This window comes from Sciurus carolinensis, chromosome 4, assembly GCF_902686445.1.
Source record: "Sciurus carolinensis chromosome 4, mSciCar1.2, whole genome shotgun sequence".
NCBI lineage: Eukaryota > Metazoa > Chordata > Mammalia > Rodentia > Sciuridae > Sciurus > Sciurus carolinensis.
The window spans coordinates 152,780,487-152,806,129 of NC_062216.1; the positions used below are offsets into that span (position 1 = coordinate 152,780,487).

A 25,643-nucleotide genomic window follows, 5' to 3' on the forward strand; every position below is an offset into this window, starting at 1 on the left:
ATACAGACACCTTTCCCCCACATGCACACTCCCTTTCTTAACATTACCAGGACTGTAGGACTCTGCCCACAGCGTTGACACTGGAGAGCACACCATATTCAGCTACCCTCTCCCAGATGAGTCAGGTCCCTAAGACTGACTTTTATTTCACTAGATAACATGATTTCAGTTAGGGACAGCAACTATTTATAAGCTACTTATGATGCACAAGCATTGTTTTAAGCTTTTTACAGAGCTTACTTTATTCTGTCCTCCCAATAACCCTAGGAGGGAACTACTATCATATAGCATTATGTAGATGAAGAAATTGGAGGCCCAGAGTGGTTGCCTGATTGGTTCAAGGACGCTGAGTTGGTTGGATTTCAAAATCTGCATTTTGATTATGTACTTCAATTTAAACTTACAATGTATATCTTTGCACAGAACTGTGCCTGACATATATAAATCTTAAACACATTTGCTATATCATTGTTTTCTGGGAGAGCATATTACTGGTCCTTATAAAACTGGCCCCACCTAGACTTCTCCCATACTGACTTATTCCCAGTCCTGCACCCCCAGTGGTGAGTGTGTGCTGAGAATATCTTGATCATGGGTTAGTTCTTAAGTTTCTGAAGTCACATGTTTCAGCCTGTTAGGAAGAAGTTTATCTTCTAATTCTACAGGGTTAAGCATGAGAATTCTAATGGAAATGAAGGTAGTAAAAGGGCATATAACCCAGTCTATGATAAGTATAGAGTCAGGGAAGGCCTTCTGGAATAAATGATTAAACTAAGACCTGAGGAATGCGAGAATAGCAAAGAAAAGGACAGAAAAGACCAAGCAGAAAAAAGAGAAAGGTTAAAGAACAGGTAAGACAAGAAACATTTTAGGAACACAAAAATCAGTATGGTTGGATTTACCTTCACCCAGAACACAGCCTATAAATCATCACCACATGAGACAGTAATGTAGAGATAGTGTCAACAAAGTATAAATTCAAAGGAATTAGGGAGCTTCCAGATAATGGAAGAATGAAGGAGTGATCGGGGATAGGAGTCTTAAAAGAGCAAGATGGCTGGAGTGGGCCCAAAGCAATCTTTTGCTGATTTTCAGTGTTTCTACTAAAACGATGTACAAACATCATCCAGCGATGGAATATAGGGTCTACCTTGACATATCATCCACTCATTATTTGACAACCTCAGCAGCATACATACCCAGGGAAGGATATAAGATGAAAACTAGAAGAATGGAACTAGTGTCAATATAGCAGGGGGAAATGACTGAAGCTTTTGTGGCTCTTTTAATTAGCACTGTTCTAGGAAAGCCTCAAGAGTCTTGTACAAGTCCCAAGTCTGTAGTCACTAGAATTTCATGTTCCAACCAGAGCCCAATGGAGCCATCCTTTTCTAAACAACCAAAACTGTTGACAGATGCCAAGCTTTCCTTAGCACCTCCAAAGTGCCACATTATCATCCAGTCACCAGATACATCTTCATGCCCCTCTTCATCTGTCCAAGCATCTCAACTGCAGTAGGGCTAAGGTGGAAGTAGTGGGAGCAGCCATCATTATTCCTATCCCAGTCCTTCCTATTTCTCTCTGCCTCCCTCTCACAAATGTATCTGTACACCTACCTCCTACATCTAGTGTCTGAAGTAGTAACATGCCAGAAATTTTTTTTCCAGTAAGTTAATTTTCCTACTTCTCTTAGAAGCCACCAATTAAAGTTTTCCCTAACATCAAAGATCAAAAATTCAGCCAGGCACGGTGGCACACACCCCAAATCCCAGCAGCTCAGGAGGCTGAGGCAATAGGATTTTGAGTTCAAAGCCAGCCTCAGCAAAGCAAGGCACAAAGCAACTCAGTGAGACCCTGTCTCTAAATAAAATTTTAAAAAAGTGGGGGGAGGGGTGGCGCTGGGGATGTGGCTCAGTGGTCAAGTGCCCCTGAGTTCAATTCCCAGTACCCAAAAGTAAAAAATAAGTAAATTTAAAAAGATAAAAAATTCAAGCAGCTCTATAATCACTAAGATGGTTAATCTTTCTGACGGAAATTCCTATCTAACTAAACCCAGCATCTAAACTTAATATCAGAAAATAAGTTCCAGTTGTAAACTGAATAGGAAAGAGGGGAAAACACTATAATGTTCCTTAAGTCCAAAGTAATGCACTAAAAACTTTGGAGATTTCAAGTTTGCTGTATATATTTGCTAATATATATTGCAAACAAACTCATATACATAATTTTCTCATAGCCTGCTCATGGGCTTCTATTGCCTCTTACTGTTTTGATATGGATGATCTTGTTAATGAAAAAGAAAATTAATTTAAGAATCTATGTTAAAATATTTAAAAAACAGAACTAATGATATTAGAACTAATAAATTAACATAAATCTTTTAAAACCACAGAAACTGAAAATAACTACAAAATACACAGAAAAGAAGCAGAGAATCAAAATGGTTCACTACAAAATAACTACAGGGCAGTATCAGAGGATTCAAAGCACAAAAGCCATCTGAAACAAAACAAATAGCTAATTGGCAGAACTAAGTCCTTCCTTATCAGTAATTATTTTAAACTGGAATCATGCAAATGTCTTTCCTATCACAATGGAACAAAACTAGAAATCAATAAGAAGGAAAAGGAAAACTCACAAATATACAGAACTCAGGGGCATTTGACCACTGAGTGACACATCCCAAGCCTTATTTTTGTATTTGACTTAGAGACAGGGTCTCACTGAGTTGCTTTGTGCCTCACTTTTGCTGAGGCTGGCTTTTAACTCACAATCCTCCTGCCTCAGTCTCCCGAGCCACTGGGATTATAGGCATGCACCACCTTGCCTGGCTGCAACATACTCTTAACCAAGAATTACAGAAGAAATCATAGCAGGCATTAGAAAATTCTTTGAGTCCAAAAAAAAAAAAAAAAAAAAAAAAAAAACCCAAAAATAAAACCCACAATATATTTACACCTATGCAATAGTCAGAAAACAGTGGTGGGAGAGACAATTATAGCTTCAAATGCCTACATTGAAAGAGAAAGATATCAAATCAACCACCTAACTGTACATTTCAAGGAACACAAAAAAACTAAACCCAAAGCTAGCAGAAGGAAGAAAATAATAAAGGTTACTGATAAAGAAGAAAGATTCAACAAAACCAAAAGTTGATTCTTTTTATTAGATTAACAAAAGTGATAAAACTAAGTAGGACTGAAGAGATTCAAATTACTAAAATCAGAAATGTTACTATTGAATGTACAGAAATTAAAGAATTATGGAAGAATACCATGAACAACTGTATGCCAACAAACAGCTTAACAAAGATAAAATGGTAAATTCTTAGAAATACAAGCTACCAAAACTGATTCAAGAAGAAAAAAATCTGAAAAGAACTATTATAAGAAAGGGGATTATATTATTAACAGAATACACCAACAAAAAACGCCTAGGACCAGATCACTTCACTGGTATTCTAACAAACATTTAAAGAAGAATTAACGTCAACTCTCAAACTATTCCAAATAATTGGAGAAAACACTTCCTTAATTCATTCTATAATGCCAGCAATACCCTGATACCAAAGCTAGACAGATTCTAAAAGAAAAGAAAACTACAGGTCATAATCCTTATAAAGAAAGGCAAAAATCCTTAACAAAATAATAGCAAAGTGAATTTAACAGCATTTCAAAAGAATCACAGGCCCAATCACATTAAATCCCCAATCAAAAAATCTGAAATGATTTGAAATCTGAACTTTTTGAGCAATGCTGCTCAAAGATTTTGGATTTCAGAACATTTCAGATATTAAATTATTTCAGATATTCAAATTAATTCAGAAAATTTTTGGATTAGGGATGGTCAACTAGTAAAGCTTACAGAAATATTGCAAATTTCAAACAGCTCTGAAATCTGAAACACTTCCATCCTGAGCATTTTGATAAGGGATATTCAACCTGTATATATATCATAAACAAGTGGAATTTTCTTCGTGAAATCAAGAGTGACAACATATGAAAATCAATCAAGGTACTACACATCAATAGTTAAGAAAACATGACCACTTCAACAGATGGAGAAAAGCATTTGAAAAAGCTCAATACTCTTTGACAATAAAAGTACCCAGTACATTAGGAACAGAAGGAAACTTCCTCAATATGTTAAAGGCCATATATAGAAAGCCACAGCTAATGGCATAATCAATGATGAAAAGTGAAAGCTTTTTCCCTAAGATCAGGAACAAGTCAAGGATATCCTCTTTTTAAGTCCTAGATAGAGCAATTAGGCAAGAAAAAGAAAAGGAATCCATATTAGAACATAAGAAGTTAACTATCTCTCCTTGCAGATGACATAATCTTCAATGTACCAAATCCTAAAGAATCCACAAAAAGTCTGTTAAAGCTAACAAACAAATACAGCAAAACTGGAAGATATAAAGTCAAAACACAAAAACATTCGCATTTCTTTTTTTTTTTTTGCGGTACTGGGATCGAACCCAGGGCCTTAGTGCTTGCAAGGCAAGCCTCCTCTACCAACTGAGCTATCTCCCCAGCCCTAAAAACATTTGCAGTTCTATATGCAAGCAATAAAAAATTCCAAAAACAAATTAAGAAAACAATTCCACCTACAATAGCAACGAAATCAATAACATACTTAGGAATAAATTCAATGAGGCAGAAAACATGTTCACTGAAAATTGTAAAATGTTGCTGAAAGAAATAATACTAAAATGGAAGACAGGTCAAGTTCATGGCCTGGAAAACTTAATATTGTTAAGATAATAATACTACCCAAAGTGATCTACAGATTCAAATTCAGTGCAATTCTTATCAAAATCTCAATGGTATTTTCTGTCATTTTTACTTTTTGAGGAATAGAAAAGTTCATTCCAATATTCTCATGAAATTTCAAGGGACCCAGAATAACTGAAACCCTGAAAAGAACAAATTTGGAGAACCCATACTTTCTGATTTCAAAACTTGCTACAAAGCTGCTGTAATCAACACACTGGCACTATCTGTATCAGGTACATAAGACTAATGGAATAGAAGTGAGAGCCCATAAATAACCCTTACAACTGTGGTCAACTATTTTTGACAAATAGTTGACATATCCACGGTCAACTATTTTGACAAGGATGTTAACATTATTCAATGGAAAAGGACAGTCTTTTCAACAAATGGTTCTAAAAAAAATGGATATTCATGTGCAAAATAATGAAGCTGGGCTGGTCACAATGGTGCATGCCTGTAATCCCAGTAGCTAAGGAAGCTGAGGCAGGATTGTGAATTTAAAGCCAGCCTCAGCAGCTTAGCAAGGCCCTCAGCAATTCAGTGAGACCCTGTCTCTAAATAAAAGATTAAAAAAAAAAAAAAAAAGGGCTCAGCTGGGGATGAGGCTCAGTGGTAAAGCATCCCTGGGTTCAATTCCTAGGACAAAAAAAAAATAAAAATAAAAAATAAAAAAGAATGAAGCTGGACTCTAACGTTACACCACAAACAAAAATTAACTCAAAATGGATTAAGACCCTAAATATGAGCTAAAACTATAAACACCTTAAAAGAAAATACAGGGGCAACTATTTATGATCTGGGGAAACTGGCAATAATTTCTTAAATATGACACCAATATCACAGGCAAAAAAAAAAAAAGATAAATTAAACTTCTTTAAAGTTAGTAACTTTGTGCATCACAAGGATACCTTCAAGAAAGTGAAAGAAAACCCAAAGAATAAGAGGAAATATACCAGTTTCTTTATCCATTCATCGTTGAAGGGCATCTAGGTTGGTTCCACAATCTAGCTATTGTGAACTGAGCTGTTATAAACAATGATGTAGCTGTGTTACTGTAGTATGCTAATTTTAAGTCCTTTGGGTATAAACTGAGAAGTGAGATAACTGGGTCAAACGGTGGGTCCTTTCCAAGTGTTCTGTGGAATCTCCATACTGCTTTCCAGAGTGGCTGCACCAATTTGCAACTCCACCAGCAATGTACACAAAGGAATATTATTCAACCATAAAGAAGAATAAAATCATGGCATATGCAGGAAAATGGATGGAATTGGAGAATATCATGCTAAGTGAAATAAGCCAATCCCAAAATATCAAAGGTTGAATGTTTTCCCTGATAAGTGGATGACAATACATAATGGGGGTTGGGAGTGGGGGGGGGGTGAGAGAAAAATGGAGGAACTTTAGACTGCGTAGAGGGAAATGAGAGGGGGGAGGGGTGGGGGTATGAAAGATGGTGGAATGAGACAGACATCATTACCCTATGTACATGTATGATTACAAGATGAATCTACATCATGTACAACCATAGAAATGAAAAACTGTATCCCATTTGTGTACAATAAATCAAAATGCAATCTGTAAAAATTAAAATGAGTAAATAATTACAAATAATATCCCTTATAATGATGTGTGATGTCCAGAATTCATAAAGAATTCTAACAACTCAACAACAAAAAGACAACCTTACTTTAAAACAGGCAAGTACTTAAACATACTTCTTTAAAGCAGATATACAAATGGCCAAAAACCACATGAAAAGATGCTCAACATCATTAGTCATTAGTAAATGTATACCAAAGTTACAATGAGATACCATTTCACACCTATTGGATGAATTTAATAATAAAGGGACAATTACGAGTGTAGTGAGGATGAAGAGAAACTGAAAACCTTATACATTACAACTGGGAATGTAAAACAGTACAGGTTCTATAGAAAACAGTTTGGTGACTTCACAAAAGTTAAACATAGAATTGTATTCCACTTCTGGGTGTATATATTATACACCAAAAAATTTAAAACAGGGACTTAAATAGATATTTAAGTCATATCAGCATTATGCAGAACAGCTAAAGGCAGAAATGATCCAGTGTCCATCAACAGATGAATGGATAAAGAAATGTATATATTCATAACAGAGCATTATTCAGTCACAAAAAGAAAGGAAGTCTGGATTTATGCTAAACATGGAATGAGTTACAAAAATATGCCAAATAAAATAAGCCAGACATGGAAGAGATAAATATGGGTATGATTTCTCTTACATGAACTACCATGAATAAGCAAAGTCATAGAAATAGAAAGTAGATTAAGTTATCAGGACTGGAGAATTTTTTAAAATGACTTCAATTTCTGTTTGGAATGATGAAAAATTGTGGAAATGGTGGCAAATGTTGTACAACTTTATGAATGTAATTAATGCCACTGAACTGTATACTTGCTAGCTGTTAAAATATTGTCACTTAACATCATAAGTAAAGAAAAATACCCACATGAATTGTTCCAATTCTGAAAGATAGATAATTATGACATAATAAGTAGTCTTTCAAACCTAAGTTGATAAAGCATCAGAGTACAGCCACTGTATTCACCTACAGTGACACATTCAGTGTGTGTTACCACCACTTTGGAAGAAAACAGAGGAGACTTCTTCTCTTACCTTTAAGAACCTTGTCAGTTTAAGAGGATTCATAAGTATTCAAGGTTCAATATTTCTGAGTTTGAATTCTCTTTACTGCAGTTTTCAGGACCTGAATGATGCTCAAGTATCAATAATGAATAAAAACAACTCCACAAACACGTGTTTGACTGCCAAATTCCTCAACAAAATGAAGAAACATCCCTAGAACTTCCTAGGAACAAGAATTTTATGTAACAACTGGATGTATTTCTTCACCTTTAGTATGTAAGGATCAAACTTAGAGATAACTATAGGTCAAAATTGCAACAAACCAAATACATATCCTATGAAATGGCAAATTTTAGAGTGCTGCTATATAAAATTACAGTAGATATTACTAAACAAATGGTCAGCTTTTGACACAGTGAGACTTCATGATCTTACAAAGGAACAATAAAAGAAAATTTATCCCACTTTGTACAGTCTTCTTCCCCCAAAAAGACTATGACTCAACAAAATCACATTTATACACATGGAGATTTTGTTATTACAAATTTCAAAACAAAATGGAGGAATTTCCACATAATATTTATAACCTGCAAAGTACAATATTAATAGATGTCTGTCAGTTAGAAATAACAGCAGTTTGTTAGGCTACAGGGTTTAACATAAAACCAATTTACAAATGTGAAAAGCAGTAGTGGTCCAATATTCACCATTACACATGAATCTGTTTCTTCCAGAAATTTTTTTAAATGAAAATTTCAGTATCATAAAATATTAAATAACAACCCCAAACATGCCACATCACTATTCACAAATAAAGTTAAAATGAAATATACAAAACTCACTTAATACTGTTAATAACAACAATAACTACAAGATTTCCTGAACAGAAATGGTAGGACCCCTGAATGTTTTACAGTGAATGTCAGGAAAAAATTAAGTTATGACTATTTTCATGATATATAAGGCAAAAATTTACATGACCATTTCAAAATATAACAATTAAGATTTAGTTTGTAAGATGCACTAAACAATAGTCCTTAAAAGTGAACACAAAGATTAAAAACACTGTTACCAACACCAAAGTGTGTTTATGATGTTCAAGGAGATGCATAATTAAAACTGTGATATTTAGTATCTCTGATAAACAGATAATTCCTTAACAATGCTTTTTAATGCAATCCTCTAATGCAAGTTCTCATTTCTCTCATTTGTAGTTTCTCATTGCTCATTTCAAAGACATAACAATTTTCAGCTGATTCCAAGTGAATGTTATTGAAACACACAGCCCCCAAATGAAACAAATTGTTTCCCAATGAAGTATCATCCTAGTTTCTAATAAATGTATTTTTAAGACAAGCAAGACCTTTCATCTTTAAATTGACTCATATGGTGAAGTTTTAACTAAATTGAAGCACAATGTAAAGTAGTTATTGTATTAGTATACAAATATCCAGTAAAATGTAGCAGACATTTCTAAATGAGAATAGGTAAAAATAAATAATTTTGGTGCTTTATTTATTGGTGTTTAATGTGAGAACCCAAAAATGTCAGGTATTCACTTGATTGAATCAACTTCTGTCACATGCTCTCCTAAACATAATGTGCTTATCAATCTCTTAGCTAGTCTATTTGCCAATGTTCAGTAAGAAATTATGTAGCACGAACTTAAGAGTGTTCACATGGCTCACTTATTTTACTGTTAAGCAAAGCTAAATATACATTCCAGGAAACACTGCAGTTTAATTTTAAAAACAAACAAACAAAAAATGCAGCAGTAAAACAACTTGTGAGGAGAAACAGATGCATTCACATATAATAAAGCCACTGCAACTTCTTCAGGCATTCAACTGTTGTGTTAAATAAACAGACAGTAGTTATTTAGCAGCAATGATTCCGCAATAAATAATGCACTGTGTTCTCAGTCCTGCACAAAAATTGCAGCTACAGTTACATCAATAGCTGTAACCTACTGGCTCTAATGGCAGAGAAGACCTTAAAACCAACTGTACAAAAAAATTGTCACACTGTGACAACAAATATAAAAACAATCTGTAGGTCTGAAATAAAAAGACTCCACTGTGAAGACGACAGTGTAGACAAATGGAGATTCCAAGTCCACCAAAAGAAATAACTGCCTTCAGATCTGAGTCCTTGATTGGTAAGAAAGGCTGGGGGCTGGGCTTGAAACCATGTTATCAGACTTAAAAGAGCATGCTCTGTCTTCTGTTCTTCCCATGTCCTAAAATATAAATTCCATTTTATGAGGCAGTTCAAGGTTCAGTTTTATCCCACATACAGTATCTGGTGACTCTAGGAAGCTAATGTTCCCACCAGCAAAAGCTAATATTCCACGGTAAGAGTGATCAGCACTGTCTTAAATGACCCTTTTGTTGATGGGGTCAGTCTACAGCTTCTATGCTTCGAAGCGATGAACCTGATGACTAAGGAAGCACAAGATGTGTCTTCTGCCTCAGGTACCAGGATGGCGTGTGCAGTGATCAAGCCAGGTCACTTGTAAAAGGTCTTGTGCCATCTGCAGCTTTCAGGATCCCTGACTTGACTGAGTCAGATTTCTCTCTGAAGATTTACTGAGCTGCCCACATCATACAGAAAAGTGAGTACGTGCAATGCTAAACATACACAGTTGTGGAATGCACTGTACATTGGTTTTTACATCAATAATTTTACTGATCAATTTATAAACCAAAAGCTTGGTTCCACGCAAAATTCATGATCGACACGTGAAATGGTTTATGACAAACACACCTGTCTCTGGGTAAGAAGAATTTCGAAAACCCGGGTCCTTTTGCAACTGAATCTCTTTCAAACTGAATATTGACACGCCTAAAATGCACAGACAAAAGTCATTAGGTGAAGGTCAACATTATTAAAAACATACAATCCAACTATAGAAAAGCACTTAAAAAGTATATAGTGATTCAACATAAATATTTATACTGCACTTACAAGGTATAAAGCCCTGCTCAAAGATTTGCCTTTTTGTCCATTTTCAGGAGGAAACAAAAGGAAGTAATCCCTTTTCAGAACCCTTTCCCCAACCCTACTTTAAAGCACCATCCAAGCAGATGTCTCTGAGAAAAACATATGCTATTTGTTCCAGAACTTACTGGGTTGGAAGACCTCATCAAATGCCTAATCAGGTTCTTATTCTCTCTGTCCTTTATCGCTATCTCATGATGCCATAAAGGTATCAGGTCCTCAAACTACCTTCAGATTTTTAGTAAAGAACATGGAACAGGTTTGTACTACCTATCTCAACTGAAATTGGTATTAATAATGAAATGTAAATATTTTTTAAAAAGCACCTGTAATTCATATCTCATTTCCAATCTCCGTCAGAAGGTAGTCTTATGTTAAAAAATATCCTGTAAGTGCTAAGCAAAAAGTCTTTTAAGGATTTCTTATTCAACTAGCTTGTTACTGATTGCTATATAAATCTCAATGAATCACTATTGTCAGTAAGTGAAAATGGGAATTAATGAAAGCTTTTCATAGCTCAGTTCCCAAATATTCTCCTAATTCCTCACTTACCTTATTATATTTTAAAGTAAAATACTGGGCTAATTTTTAAAAAGAATGTCACAAATAAAATTGAAGAGTTATTTCAGGCTTGGGAAATGTGTTATTTTAATGACTCTGATAATACACTGACTCCTGTCACAGGGATAGTAAAGTCAGAGTGACCCCCAGAAAGGAAAATCATCTTTATCTTAAGGTAAGGTACTTCCACAAGGAAACTATCTTATGTTTCAACTGTGCCTCATTAATCTTTATAGAGATCCACCCTTCACAACTGAATTGAAGCAGCTACATTAGGCCTACGGATGCCATCACAGATGGTATATTTCAAATTAAATTCAGTGAGATTGATGACCCATACTTAAGTACTATTGGTTTCTTACAAAGTAGTGGCAATATATATTAAAAATGTATACAGAAAGGAAAATTATGATTGATTTGAAAAACTGTACAGTGGTTCCTTCTTTAAGAAATGTTGATCTAATTATGAAAATAACCAATGTTTCAGATTTAAAAATCAGAACCATGTCTTTCTAAACCTCTAATCCATCTCATTCCCCAACACTGACAAATGAATATAAGGGGGTGGGGGGGAAACACTTTGGATTTTCTTACTTTCTGGTAAAGCATGTATTCTTGGACCCAGACTTCGAAAGTATACATGCTTAATGGCCTCTTCTGCTGAAACCCTTTTCTTAGATTCATACTGTGAAAAAGCAAAGAACTGCTTCATTAACTTTTACTCTTAATTACTACAAAAGTTGGAAAAGGACAAATTAGTATTTAGAGTTTTGTTTATAATTTTGGTTACTTAATATGGTGACTATTTTCAAGTACTGATTTGGAGTACTCCAGATATACTCAAATTTGAATTGCTGTTGAGATTATATAGTAATAATTATATCTTAGTTCCACATTTTCAAGATAAGTCTGGATCTTAAATAAAACTTTAGATTCCTATAATTTCTTAAGTGATAAAAAATTATTCAACTTTTTGCTTTAATTTTTCTTCATGAATAACCAAGGACTGGGGGAATGTACTCAATGTCTTTATGGCAGACATTCTTAATAACCTATCCAATACCCACTGTCCCTTTTTCCTTGTTACATATGGATCATGAATCATGACTATTTCTAAGTTTAGGCTAAGTATGACATTCCCCAATTCCCAGCCTCTCTTACAATTAATGTTCTGGCCAATGAGACTTGGGAAGAAGCTTTCAGGAGTTTCTACTTGAAAGCCTTTGCTTTCAAGATATAAGAGGGTAAAATGTGGCTGGTACCACCCTTATCCTCTTCTTCCTGCTTTGGAGGAAATATGAGTGGTATCTGGAGCTGCAGCATCCTGAAAGGCAGTTAAGTATAAGGCAAAAGAGAACATAAGAGATCATAAATTTTTAAGAACACGGCCTTGACATAGTTGATCAATGCCAGCAGCTGTTCTTGGTCACAATGAGAGACCCAGATCATTAAGAAAAACCATGTAATAAATATAATATATATTGTATTATATATTGTATATAATATATATGTAAATATACATACAAATATATATATGTTTAACTTAAGCATGCTCCTGAAACATGCTAGACACTACCACAAATAATCATTATATCATTCTACATATGAGGAAACTGAAGCTTAACTACTCATTAACAATTACAAAACAAGATGTGACTTACCTGTAGAAATTTTGTTATCAACTCAATTCCTTCAGAGTCTAACCTAGATAGAACAATAAAAAAAACGTGGTAATTTTTTATCTTAGCTGATAGAAACCTTCAGCTAAAACTATTTCCTAAGTGGTTTTTGTTTGCTAAGTTTAAGTGCCCTAAAACAGAACTCTTGTTGAGTTCAAAAAGACTCAATCCTATTTTAGTCTAAAGAGGTTTATCTTGTCATTTGCTTAGGAAGAAACCATAAATAACTTCAATTCAAATTTTCGATGTTCAAGAAAAAAATTATTAAAGCTATTGAATTATTTTAGTCATCATTCTGTCCCAAAGCAAAGTAGCCTCTATAATAAGGACAGTTTAAGGACTATATCAATTTTCACAGTATTGAAATGAAGGCAAGTGTACAAAAGCATCATTTTCCTATCATATGGTGTGGGAAGCCGCCTTATTTAGCAGAATCAGAATAGGATGAGCCATGGGACGCAGAGGCCTGGCTTCTAGGAACTGCTGGAAGCATGTGGTGCTGCATGGGAGTGGTTCTCTGTCTCCTTCTAGAATTTTCCCCTAACTCCACCCTATCCTGTCCATCACAGAAGAAGCTCCTCACAGTCCTGGCCCCCTTTACCTGTATATTTTAAATAAAGGAGAGTTGGGTGATTCCATGTTGTTTAAGAGGCCAGAACTGGTATGGCCAGACCCACCACACCCTGCTTCTCATATGAAGAGTATAGGCTCTTGTGTGTTCATTGAGTAGACAAGGTTTCTGGGTAATAGATAGAAAAACCAGCAACATCCTCCTCCTGCAGTTAACCCTTTACTCCTCCACGCAGGATGTGGCAGAGAGGACCCCCACAATATGGGTAAAAACACATACCCAAACACAGAAACAGGGACCCCCAAATATATCAGTGTGGTTCAAGATAAACAGAGAGACAATCCATCCAATAAATTTTCACAGCAATGGGTACTAGAAGGTATTAAGCTCAACTTAAATGTGCCATAATAACTTTATAAAACTTCATTAATCAAGACCACCAAGCTAACTGTAGTTATGGAATTAATATAACTGGGAGTAGTAGATTAGGGATTATTTTAATGGGATTATCTCTTGATGAGAAATCACAGGTTCTATCTTTCACTACCTTTCACTGACAAAACTACCATTACAAGTAAAGAAATATTCTTCCCTGAGTGTTCTAAGTGGGTCCTACGGATACTGCAAGCCTCAACATTCTCCAGACTTGTATAGTCCTCAGCAGTTTGCCATTCTGGCACATATTCAGAGGACCCTAAGCACAGACAAGCTAGGTGCTAAGTTCATGAACAATCTGCTTCACAGGACTTCAGCCTTCTACACTGAACATTACCATAGGCTAGGTATATATAACAAAAATAGGATTTATACTACTTTGGAGAGACACGAAAAAGCCCAGTATATATTGTTATTCTTCCTAAGAAAGTCTAGCTGAAAATATCAGGTGCTATACCAACAATATCAGTACATATAAATACTTAAAAATATTTCTGGTATCAGAAATGTTTGCTATTGTTTCCCTAGTTTGAGAAGAAATGGAAATAACAAGAAGTGTTTTATGTTATAAGCAATGTGAATTTTTTTTATTAAAGTAGACAATGTCCTTATTTGATATTTTGAGGATAAAATTTTTCAATGGAAAATAAAGTGAAGGGGTTATTCTATGTTACTGCAAATATAATACATTCCACAAGTCAAAATATTCAGACAAATTTTAATAGGAGTTCTGGACTAATCTGGAGGTTGGTGTGAGAAGAAACTTGAACTGAACTGCTGACATTCAGGATATTACATCTTGCTGATGAGTCAGAAACAGTTTATATTCTTCAAATACAAATTATGCCAGTAATACTGAACAAAATACTGATAGGTCATCTGATGTAAGCATCAGAGTCAAGATTTTACTTATAACACTTAGGTGTTTTGTGAGTAGAGAACAATTCTGTAGAAAGCAAAACATAAATTTTATCATGATCTTTACAGTACCAAAAAAGGCATTAATCAATGGTTTCTTTCTGGGAAAAGGAGCTATCCAGATAAACTCTAGAATTCTAATACATATGTTCTACACTCATTTTATTTATAACTCAATGCTACTTCATACTTTACTAATTTTTGGTTACTGATTTATAAAATTAACATGACAAAGGAAGGGAAAATTTTAATTAAATTAGATCCCAAAATATTTAAGAATTGTGTGTATTATTATTGTATGGAATCTTTATTGTGGCAAATACTTTAAGAGATTAAAAAGAATCATATAGTTCCTCCCCTTTTCACTAAAAATGTACCTGGGTGCATGATTAATTAGAGGCTGTGGTTTATATTTTGGAAAGTTGTAGTTCTTGAATTCATCACTTGAAGAAACACCTGGCCAAGTTTCCTGAGATGGAGTTCCTGAATTAAAAAAAAATAAATATACATAGAAATTCATACATATACATATAAATTATACTAGGCATATATATGTGTGTGTGTACACACACACACACACACACACACACATATATGTAGGCAAAACTAAGAAAGTACCTTAGAGAACATTTTATATTTATTAGAAAATTTATTTCAAATGAAATTAAAATGATGGAAATAGTAAATACTTAGGGGCTTATTTTTGGACTGTGTAATGATGCTATGAATATGAGGTCTTGCCCTTTTTCTATCCAGATGACACCACCTAAGCTAGAAGTATTCCTTAATAATACACTGAAGTTCAATTTCCAATAATATTTCTCCTCTCTTCTTTCATAAAATATTGCAAAGATGAAACTCTGTAAATGTGAAGAAGTTACCAAGATTTCTTTATAATAATTAAGCTAATTGTAATTCTTAAACATAACAGCTATTTACATGAGTTTCAGTAATAAATTTTTAAAAATACTTTTTAAGAGATACAGCTTAATCCAGCTAGTCAATTGCAGGTGTAAACCACTGGAAAAAGATTTTTCCTGTTACCTAGTAGTCGGAAAATTAAGTGCAATTCATCTTCCACAGTTGATCCTGGAAACAGAGGTCTTCCAGAAGCCATTTCAAAGAAAATGCATCCAACACCCCTTTAAAATATATCACAAGGGGAAAAAATGAACGATCCATTTACATACTATGAAGCACAAGAATTTTTTCCTTAAAGAGTGTGTCTCTAGAGGATTTTGTATTAGGCTCCTAGAAAAACCTCCTGCAGAGATATTTTTAGATCCAATTAATTTGTTAACTTTTACCCTATTCATCTCAAATTCCATATGGCTCATAAGGCTAATATGTTTTTTCCACTTAAAATGCCTAGCTCTCCTGTGCCAGGAAAGAATAATATAATAGCTAATAATGAATGAATGCTTACTATGTGTTTTAAACTTTTAAGTGCTTGAACTATTTTCTCATTGAATCCTTATAAGTGTGACTATGCACTGAAAGGGGAGAGAATGAAAGAAGGAAAAACAAAGAGATTGTTATGGTAATCTGGGTGATGATGGTGGCCTGAGCTAAGGCATAAGGTAATAGGAATAAAGGAAAGCAAATAATTCAAGATTTTTTAATGCAGAAAGCAGAGACAAGATATGTAGATACAGAGTGGTGTGTGTGTGTGGAGAAGAAAAAGAGGGAGGCTCAATGTACAGACACTATTGCAGGAGTTGTGTGAATACACATGAGCTTACGACACATTCCTTCCATTAAAATCTCACAATCTAGTAAATAATAAAAGTATGTAAAATTTAATTTTAAACATTAAAATATTATACAGAGAATAAAATGATTGCTATATAGAAAACTGTACAGTGATTCCTCAAAAAGTTAAAAACAGAATTACTATATGATCCAGCAATTTCACTCCCAGATGTATACCCAAAAGTAAAAGCAGGATCTTGAACAGATACTTGTACACCCACATTCATAGTGGCATTTTTTTACAGAAGTTAAAATATGGAAGCAACTCAAATGTCCTTTGATGGATGAATCAGATAAACAAAATGTGGCACATATGTACAATGTTTGAAAAGAAAGTGCTTGACACATGCTGCAACATGGATGAACCTTAAAGACATTATACTAAATGAAATAAGTTGAAATAAGTCAGTCACAAAAAGACAAATACTGTATAATTCCATTCCTATGAGGTACTCAGTCAATTTTTTTCAGACAAAGAATGGTTAATTTTCAGGAACTGGAGAAAGGGATGGAATAGGAAGTTGTTTAATGGGTACAGAGTTTCAGTTTTGCAAGACAGGTAAAAGTTCTGGGGACAGGGATAGTTGGACAACAATGTGAACGTATTTAATGTCTAAAAACTGTACACTTAAAACTGATTAAAATGGAAAATTTTATGTTATGCACATTTTACTGGAATTTTAAAAAGAGAAAAATGTTATATGAAACAAGATTTTATAAACTTGCTCAAGATGACGACAGATGTATATGACTTAGTACATAAATAATACAGAAAATAAATGCAACCACGAGTCAGAGGAAGGAATTGAACCAAAAGACTAGTTTGTATTCAGGAAAGGATTTATGAAAAGCTGTGGTTTGAAGGTTACAAGGCACAGGACCCCGTTAGAGCAGCAGAGTTGGCAATTGGGATGGGTGAACAGATATGAACACAAAGAGCAAAGATGGGGAAACCCAGGTTATTTTGAGGTATAGTGAGTAGGCCATTTAGCTAAAAGGGAATATCTGCATTGAGAAACAGTTTGAAATAGTTGGAATCGGTAGTTTACAGACATCTTATGGAAATCCCTAAGTACCGGATCACCTTAATCAGTGCCCAGGCCACAAAGGTACTTGAATAGAGGAGTGTCATGATCAATGTGATCACATAAGAAAGATGGCTACAATATTTTGATTATTGCATTTAGAACAACTTAAAACTGGTAGACTTTGATGAATATTAGATGATAGTTAAAAACAATTTTGTATTAAATTACTATGTGTCAATCAATACTCTTCTGAATTTTTTTTAAATGTGCTAATTTGGCCTTAACATTATGTACAGAACTTAAAAGTAGTTATTGTTAACTATTCCCATTTACTTAAATGTGGAATCTAAGGCATAAGTCAGTAATTTAGATAAGGTTATATAGTTGTAAGTGGAAACATTGGTATTTAGACTTAGATACTATCTTGCTACCATTTCAGAACTCTTATTCACTGCTTATGCTATGGCTCTTTAAAATACCTCTTTTAAAATCACTACTAGTATGCCCTGTGTTATCAGCTACATGATTTCAAAATTATAAATGGCAATAATTTTTTATCTGTATATATTTACCACATGTCAATCTGTGTTGAGTACTCTGAGGAGCCAAGAAGCACATCAGGTGGCCGATACCATAGTGTGACAACTTCATTTGAGTAGGTCTTTGTGGGAACTGACTTGGCTCTGGCTAGTCCTTCACAGGGAAAAGAAAACAAAGAAATATACTGAAACTCATTAAAAATATATAATGGATTTCTTCGTCCCTATCCTCACCATGACTCCATTCACAGGGATATTGAGATGGCTATTCTATAGCTTCTTGAAGCTTCAACAAAATTGGTTTTATGAATTATGCTGAGTACATGTGGTCTTGAGCCAGTATATCATTACATAATTAGACGAATTATAATAATTTTGAGACCACACATTTTTACTTACTTTTATGTGCTGAATGTACTTGGTATAATGTCTAGATGTTTAGTTTATCTTAATCTAAGCTAAAGATGTTTTCCTTTTATCCATGAGTCATGGTGCCAAAATATATTTTCTAGTTGAAATTAAATTAATCCAAAATAGGTCAATGACACTGAGATACACAATTTTACTTGCCACAATTATAAGCTTTTATCACCTTTTAACCTAATTCTAACATTCATTTGCTATACCATTGTTTATTAAAAATCCTGAAGTCATTAGTCTATTATTTAGTTGAGTTTTACTGACAATTTCCTTAAAGAAATCCATTCAGAAAAGGTTTCCATGGAATAAATTACAATGCATTCTGTACTCATTGTGTTATATGGATAATTTTAGACTAAGAGAGACCTCATTGCTTTTGTGTATTACTAACTGCTGTAAATGATGCAAAACATTTGCCATTCCTTTGCCAATTTAATACAGAATACTCTAATTATCCAGAAATGAAGACTAGAGTTCCCAATTTTATCTGTCATTAGCACTAGAGTTATTTCATCTCTAAGCCTCTAAATTCTGATCACTTGAAGAAGCAGCAATTTTGAAAGGTAGCTTAAGAAAATAAATTTATTTTTACCATATATTTTATGTCAAAAAACAAGAGAGAATTCTATTTAGGCTGAGATTACTATTATATATAACTTTATATATCTGATTAAAATATCAAATATGAAAAATATCAAAAAGGTTAATTCAATACTTTATTAAATTGGATAAAAATCACATCAGCAATACTAGAAATTTAAGTAACTAGGCAACACATTGTTTTGGTTTAGAATAATGCTAACAGGTATAACTGGAACAATGCTGACACCATTTTATTTATTATAAATTTTACTATTAATCTCCCAACTTTGAGAAATAAGTCCAACAAATAATTTTTCTATAATTTTGGTAATTAATAAGATGGAGGGCAGCTCTCTGATTTATCTTTCAGATGCTTAGACTGGGTTATAAGGAGGAAAAGAACAGAGCTATAAATTTTATCCTACAGCATACCAATTTGGCAAGTTGCCATTCTCCCAATATTTTACTCGCCTGCTCCTGAGAAGATCATGAACTAGCATGCTTGTCCAAATAGGTTCCCTGGTTTACCATAAAATTTCAATATTGGTGTGAAATGAAATGAAATAAATCTCTCAAACTCAACTAACTAAATGTCCAATTGTATTACACAAGCCACTTTTTGTCATTATTGAAAATGACTATATTATAATTCCTAGACCTCTGAATTTCACTGGTCATGAAAAAAGGGAAGAATTTTCAGAAGGATCAATAACAACTTATGGTAAAAATATTCAAACTTAATTGGCCCTCCTTTACTTGAAGCCCCAAGTGTATTTACTATGCAATAAAATAAATAAATAACAAAAAGAACAAAGTTGATTGTATTACCTCATGGAATAATCAGAATTTCTTTCTCTCTCTCTCTCTCTTTTTTTTTTTTTTTTTGTTTCTTTCTTTTCTTCTTCTCTTTTTGGTGTTAGAGATTTAACCCAGGGGCACTTTACAACTGAGCTATTATTTTGAGACAGGGTCTTGCTAAATACTTAAGGGCTTCGCTAACTTGCTGAGGCTAGTCTTGAACTTGCAATCTTCCTGTTCTCAGTCTCCCAAACCAGTGAGATTACAGGCATGCACCACTGTGCCTGGCAATAATCAGAATTCCTTACTGGCCTGTGAGAAGATAAAATTTGCAGTTGCTTGCTTTGAAGAAGTCTCTGAGGCAATATTTAAAGCACTCAGAGTATTCCCAGATAAAAGTAGATTTTTGATGGTCCTTCACATTCCTTTTGCATTTCACATATTCAAGCATGGTTTCTCTGTCACTGCCATTCATTTTGGGATTAAGGACAAAGAGCATAAAGGCAGTTTGACAAAGAGAGAAGGAGGAAGAAGGGGTGGGAACAATTAAAAGGGAAATAACATAAACTGTTCAAAAAGAGACTATGCAAGTATACGCAAATAACTTGTAATTTTTTGTTTAGACATAGGACACTGTCCCACTCATTTCCTTTTTAAGGAAGGAAATACAAATAGAAATTTACCTTTCAAACAAATAGATAAATACTAAGTAAGTAAAAGTACAGAAATTGCCAAAAAAAATTTCACCATTTAAAAAGTAAATTCTTAATCTGTTAACTGAATAATAACCTGAAATATTCATACTTATAAAATTTAATGAAATTTTCCAAAACTGAAACTATTGTAATAATGTATGAAAAATTAAAAATGCAATTTTGGAAAACTGCACGGGTTTTTAAAAACTAAGTTCTATCAAAGTATTATGAGAGTAACAAAAATTTCAAAGCTACTCCACAAAATTCTTTTTTCTTCTAGTAGAAACAATTTACTCAAAGCAAAAAGAACATGTAATTTTGTTTTACTTTCAAATCCCTTAAAATCAGATTAGCTAAAATGATATAAGTAAATAACTACCAATTAAATCACTAAGCATATAATAAATGCAGTCATAGAGGCAGGCATATAAAGGGACTAACTTTCAGAGGTAGTTCTTAGTTCTTGGAACTCATTCTATACTCTTAAAAATTATTAAGGACCCCAAGTATTTTTACTTATATGGATTACTGCTGGTATTTGCCATAAAAGATGAGAAAAATTAAAACATTTATTTACCCATTAAAAATACCTCTCATGTTAGCAAAAGTAACGTTTTTATGAAAATTTTTTCCATAACAAAAATTAGTTAAGAATCTTTTCCCCACATTTCTATAAGTCTTTTCAGTCTATTTTGATAGAAGACAACTGGATTCTATATTTGCTTTTGCTTTCTATCTGTTGTGATATTGCTTTACTATGTATCATAATATATCATACTACATATAGCTATATGAAGAAAATCAAATCTCACAGATTTGGAAAAGAGGAGGAACATTTTAATAGTCTTTTCTGATCATTGTGGATACTGTTCTTTGACACATTAGAATTAGATTGCTTCTTCAAGGTTATATAGTAACTGAAATTATATCAATAAACTATTCATACTTTTGTTAAAATTCACTGATCTATCTTGTACTTTAAATAATCTTTTACTATGCATTATTCTATAACATGAGGTGCTGATAACTGGAAAAAAATGGTTCTTGAGTTATAGATTAAAATATTTATATATTTCTTCAAAATAAAAAAATCCTATTTGTTAATATCATCACTGATCTCATCAGAAAAGTTTCTAAGAAGTGGGAAGCTATTAAGCTTAAAGTAGCAGAACCAAATTTTCAAAATCTAATTTTTATTTGAAAACCTGAATTTTACTATTGGCAAGAAATACATGCAGTTGATTTCCTTGAAGTGTTAGGCTTACTTCATTAATTTTCAAGAAAAAGTCTGCCAAATATCTAAGTCTGAATAACCACAGTTTGTTGGTCATTTTTCCAAGTAAAAATGATATTCCTTGAAAACAAGGGCTAGTTCAGCCTGTACCCAAATAATCACACAAAAACTTTTACTTGAGATAACTATAGTATTTCTGTGCACAGTACATGTTTTTTTTTATATAATTCCTATTTCATCATACATATACAACACAAAAATAATAGTCATGTACTCAAGGATGGAAATTTAATAAAATTAATGAATTTTACTGCTTGGCAAAATATTTTAAGTGTAACTGATACTTTTTCTCTAAGAATGTGCAGTGGTGAAAAATACAATGATATACTTTGATGGCACTGCCTGAACATGTACTAAGGAAATAGCAGTTTTATCCTTATTGCTTCTGGATCAACAGTACAAATATTAACCCGGGGGAAAAAAAGCAAATAACATTTAGTGTACTTTTGATAATATATTTTACCTTTGGATATCCCAAAGGGTTTCAGGAACCTGGGGTCCATGGGTCAGACCTAAGAACCCACTCCTTTAAATGTTGCTAACAACCACTGTAAACCACCCACAAAATTCTGTCAAATATTGTTCAGTGGGTTTCAGAGAAAATTTCCAAACTCACATGAAAGTGATAACACATTGTGACAATGGTTGTTCTAACCACCTGGAAGTATTTATAAGTATTTCATCATTCCATACCAAAATCTGCTAGCTTTAATTCTCCTTTTTCATTAATGAGAAGGTTCTGTGGTTTCAAGTCTCGATGCAACACCTTTCTTCTGTGGCAATATGCTAACCCACGTAGAATTTGGTATAGGAACAGCTACAAAGGCAAGTAAGTAAAAATTAGTCTTACTGATATTGAGACATACTTTGGTATTAGCATAGGCTATGGTAAGTAGAAAAGCAACTGGTCTAGAATAGTAAAAGAAAAAAACAAGAAATTATATCATTTTAAGGACAATCCCTTTTCCATTGAGTTGTTTTCTGAATTTTAGTTTATTGTTCAATTTGAAGCATCTATCATTTTTGTCAACAGTATCTATGAAAATAAATATTATAAATATAATAAAATTTTGTCTTCATAGTAATAGTTCATTTATTAGAGAAAGCAGCCTAAACAAACATATTCTCATAAACTTATACTACTAAAGCTTATAGTTTGATTAGAAAATTCTGGTATGTCAATCAACCACAGGCACTTATTCCAATACTTCCTTAAAAAAAAAAAATCTGACCTGGGTCAGTGCCTTTAAATAAGGTATTGGAATTGGTGGCTTTATGTAAAGTCTCAGGTATCAGAGAGAATGGGGCTTCGAAACTCTGGCAAATTACTGGTTATAAAAATAACTTAATCAGCTTTTAGCACCCACCTCCTGGGTACTTTACTTTTATAGTGCCTCCTCCTCAGTTTCAAAATCGGCTATGATTCAAAAAGGGGTAATGCACTCCAGTGCTCTAGATGACTGAAAAAAGCAATTCCTTTAAAGCTAATGGTAGAGGTTTTGTTGTGGATTTTGATGAAAAGAGAGATGTGGAACACATCTTGATTTTCTGGGGTTAGCAAAAAGAACCTTAAGTACAGAAGATTCAAGAGGTACCTTCGGTTCACTTGTAGATGAAAACAGGGCATCTGAATACCAAGAACAAGCCAAGGCAGCGGGTGAATAATGACGTGAATGCCTTTGGTGGTTTTTTGTTTTTTGGAGGTGGTATACTAGGGATTGAACTCAGGGCACCCTACCACAGGGCTATGCCCCTAACTCTTTCAGATTTTAATTCTGAGACAAGGTCTCATTAAATTGCTCAGGCTGGCCTCAAATTTGTGATCCTCCTACCTCAGTTTCCCAAGTTGCGGGGTTGTAGGCATGCACCACCATGCCTGGATTGAATAAATCCTAAGCCACAAAGTCCTCAGGCTCCACATATTTACTTATGTGTTTTGAAAACTCTAAAATTACTATTTAATATGCTCCTGTTGGGTTACAATGGGGTTATAGTGGTGAACATTGCTACCTTTCAATATATTCCTGTTAATATGTATTAACATTAAATGCAATTTATGTTGGGAAACATTAAATGCTATTTTAATAAACAATAAAATACTTTCCAACTATTTAGACCTGACTTAAAAGATACAGACTTCTCAAACCTCTGTCAAATTATGATTATAGACAATTTTCTTTCCAAATCAGTGCTAAGAAAAAAAAAAAAAAAAATTTTTAAAAACTGAGAAGATCTACAAATAGCCTTCACAACACCTTGCAAAGCAAAATGTAAACTAAGATGAAAACAATCCTCATGGAATATATATGGAAATACTTTTAAAGCCTTGTTCTAAAATTCTTAGCAATGTGCTAGCCATATGCTCAGAGCTCTCTTTCAGTAACAGAAAGTGGCTTTCCTTTATATTTACCAAATTCACTATTTAAAAAAAAGCATGTAAATTTGAAGTTACTAAGTTACTATCCACAGAATTAGAAAGGTCTCAAACACACAAGCTGAGACAGTCTGTTTTCAAAATAGGTTCCTATAAACTGTTGACGAAGTTTGGACAAATAAATCTTTGCCAATTTAAAATATATCACATGGAACAAAGAAGTCTGTAAGAACAGAAGTATGTCAAGTGCTTTTATTTATCTAGTAATTTCGGGGTTTCTTCTGGATCTGATTATATAGCAAACTTCTCTTAGCATTATTTGAAGTCTTAGTTGTACTAAAAAACAAATTATCTTACTATTCCTTCTGACATAAGATAGTTATTTCTAGCAAAACAATCACAATACCTACATGTTTCTGGCCTTACTTATAACCCTTACTCATAATGCATAACCCTGAAGTCATCATTATTTTATAATTTAATACCATTTTAAATATATTAGGGGAGTTCACCACTTAAAGGTGGCCTTTTACAGAATGTACCCATCATGTGAATTTTTTTTTCAGAAAGCAAAATATACCTGCAGATATAGTCTCCATGTAGGACAATCAGTTGTTATGTGAAATAAAGTACCAAAAATATTTTTAGAAGATTTTTAAAATAAAGCAGTTTTACAAAAAAGGTATGATCTTAAGAAAGCTATAATATAGTAAACAGAAGTTGAATAAATAAGCCAAACAGAAAATTCTGAATATTGGTTATGAAGTTGGTATATTTCACTGTACAGATTAGCTCATCTTTCCTTACACTTTAACATTACACATTAAACATACCTTTACATTGTGCATACTCATGATGTTCCCACAGTCATCCATGTACTGTTTTAGGTCTTTATCCTGAAAAAGCACAGCATTTTACTACATGATAACACAGTTTTCAGAATGCATGGCTGATTCACTTAATAGTATTTATTTTTTAAAGAAAAATTGCTTTTCAAAAATGATACAGAATGCACCAATCTAATTAAATATCAATAAATAAACAACAATGTCCTTGAGGCTGTTAAAAAAGTCTAATTTTCTATTACTAAAGCAAAATAAAATACTGAGTTTTTATTAAATGCTTACCAGATACTCAAAGACCAGAGTCAAAGATTTATCTGTGTGAACAATGTCATGTAAGGTTACTATATTTGCATGTTTTAAATCCTTTAAGAGTGAAACTGTAAAACAGAAAAGAAAGCCAATTATTTAGTCTGTGGAAGGCCAGTCTTTATAAAAACTTTAAGTTAAACTTATGAAGTTTAAAACAGTAATTTGCCATGGAGATTAGTGGCAGAAAAACTGAAGGTATCAACTTTTTTGTGATTCTGAGTTTGATATTACAGTACCTAAAGTTGTCTCTAATATTAAAACTCTCCATCTTCTGTTTTTTTCTTTAATGTTAACTTTTTGACTCTTTGGGATTAATTTAGATAAAATAAAAGGTACACTTTCTTCCTCCATGTTGCTAACTAGTTGCCTCAAACAATATTTATCTATTTATTTATTTGTTTTTGTACCTGAGCCACATCCCCAGCCCCTCTCCTT

The 25,643-nt window shown here is 33.3% G+C and overlaps 1 protein-coding gene across 3 annotated transcripts in view; it reads right to left on the reverse strand.

The window, feature by feature from the left end:
• Positions 1 to 7,922: 7,922 nt before the first annotated feature.
• Cdk17 (cyclin dependent kinase 17) overlaps positions 7,923 to 25,643 on the reverse strand; it is a 100,860-nt gene continuing 83,139 nt past the window's right edge. Inside the window, exons 8-17 of one of the 3 annotated variants that reach the window (XM_047548906.1) lie at positions 25,182 to 25,276; positions 24,888 to 24,950; positions 22,374 to 22,497; positions 17,925 to 18,045; positions 15,617 to 15,714; positions 14,950 to 15,055; positions 12,631 to 12,673; positions 11,564 to 11,654; positions 10,175 to 10,252; positions 7,923 to 9,647 (exon numbers count right to left, since the gene is read on the reverse strand). In XM_047548906.1, the coding sequence (XP_047404862.1) occupies positions 9,610 to 9,647; positions 10,175 to 10,252; positions 11,564 to 11,654; positions 12,631 to 12,673; positions 14,950 to 15,055; positions 15,617 to 15,714; positions 17,925 to 18,045; positions 22,374 to 22,497; positions 24,888 to 24,950; positions 25,182 to 25,276 (857 nt within the window). In that variant the 3' untranslated portion in view covers positions 7,923 to 9,609. Of the gene's footprint in view, positions 10,253 to 11,563; positions 11,655 to 12,630; positions 12,674 to 14,949; positions 15,056 to 15,616; positions 15,715 to 17,924; positions 18,046 to 22,373; positions 22,498 to 24,887; positions 24,951 to 25,181; positions 25,277 to 25,643 lie in introns of all 3 variants that reach the window. The other 2 variants (XM_047548908.1, XM_047548907.1) reach the window with 2 other exon arrangements.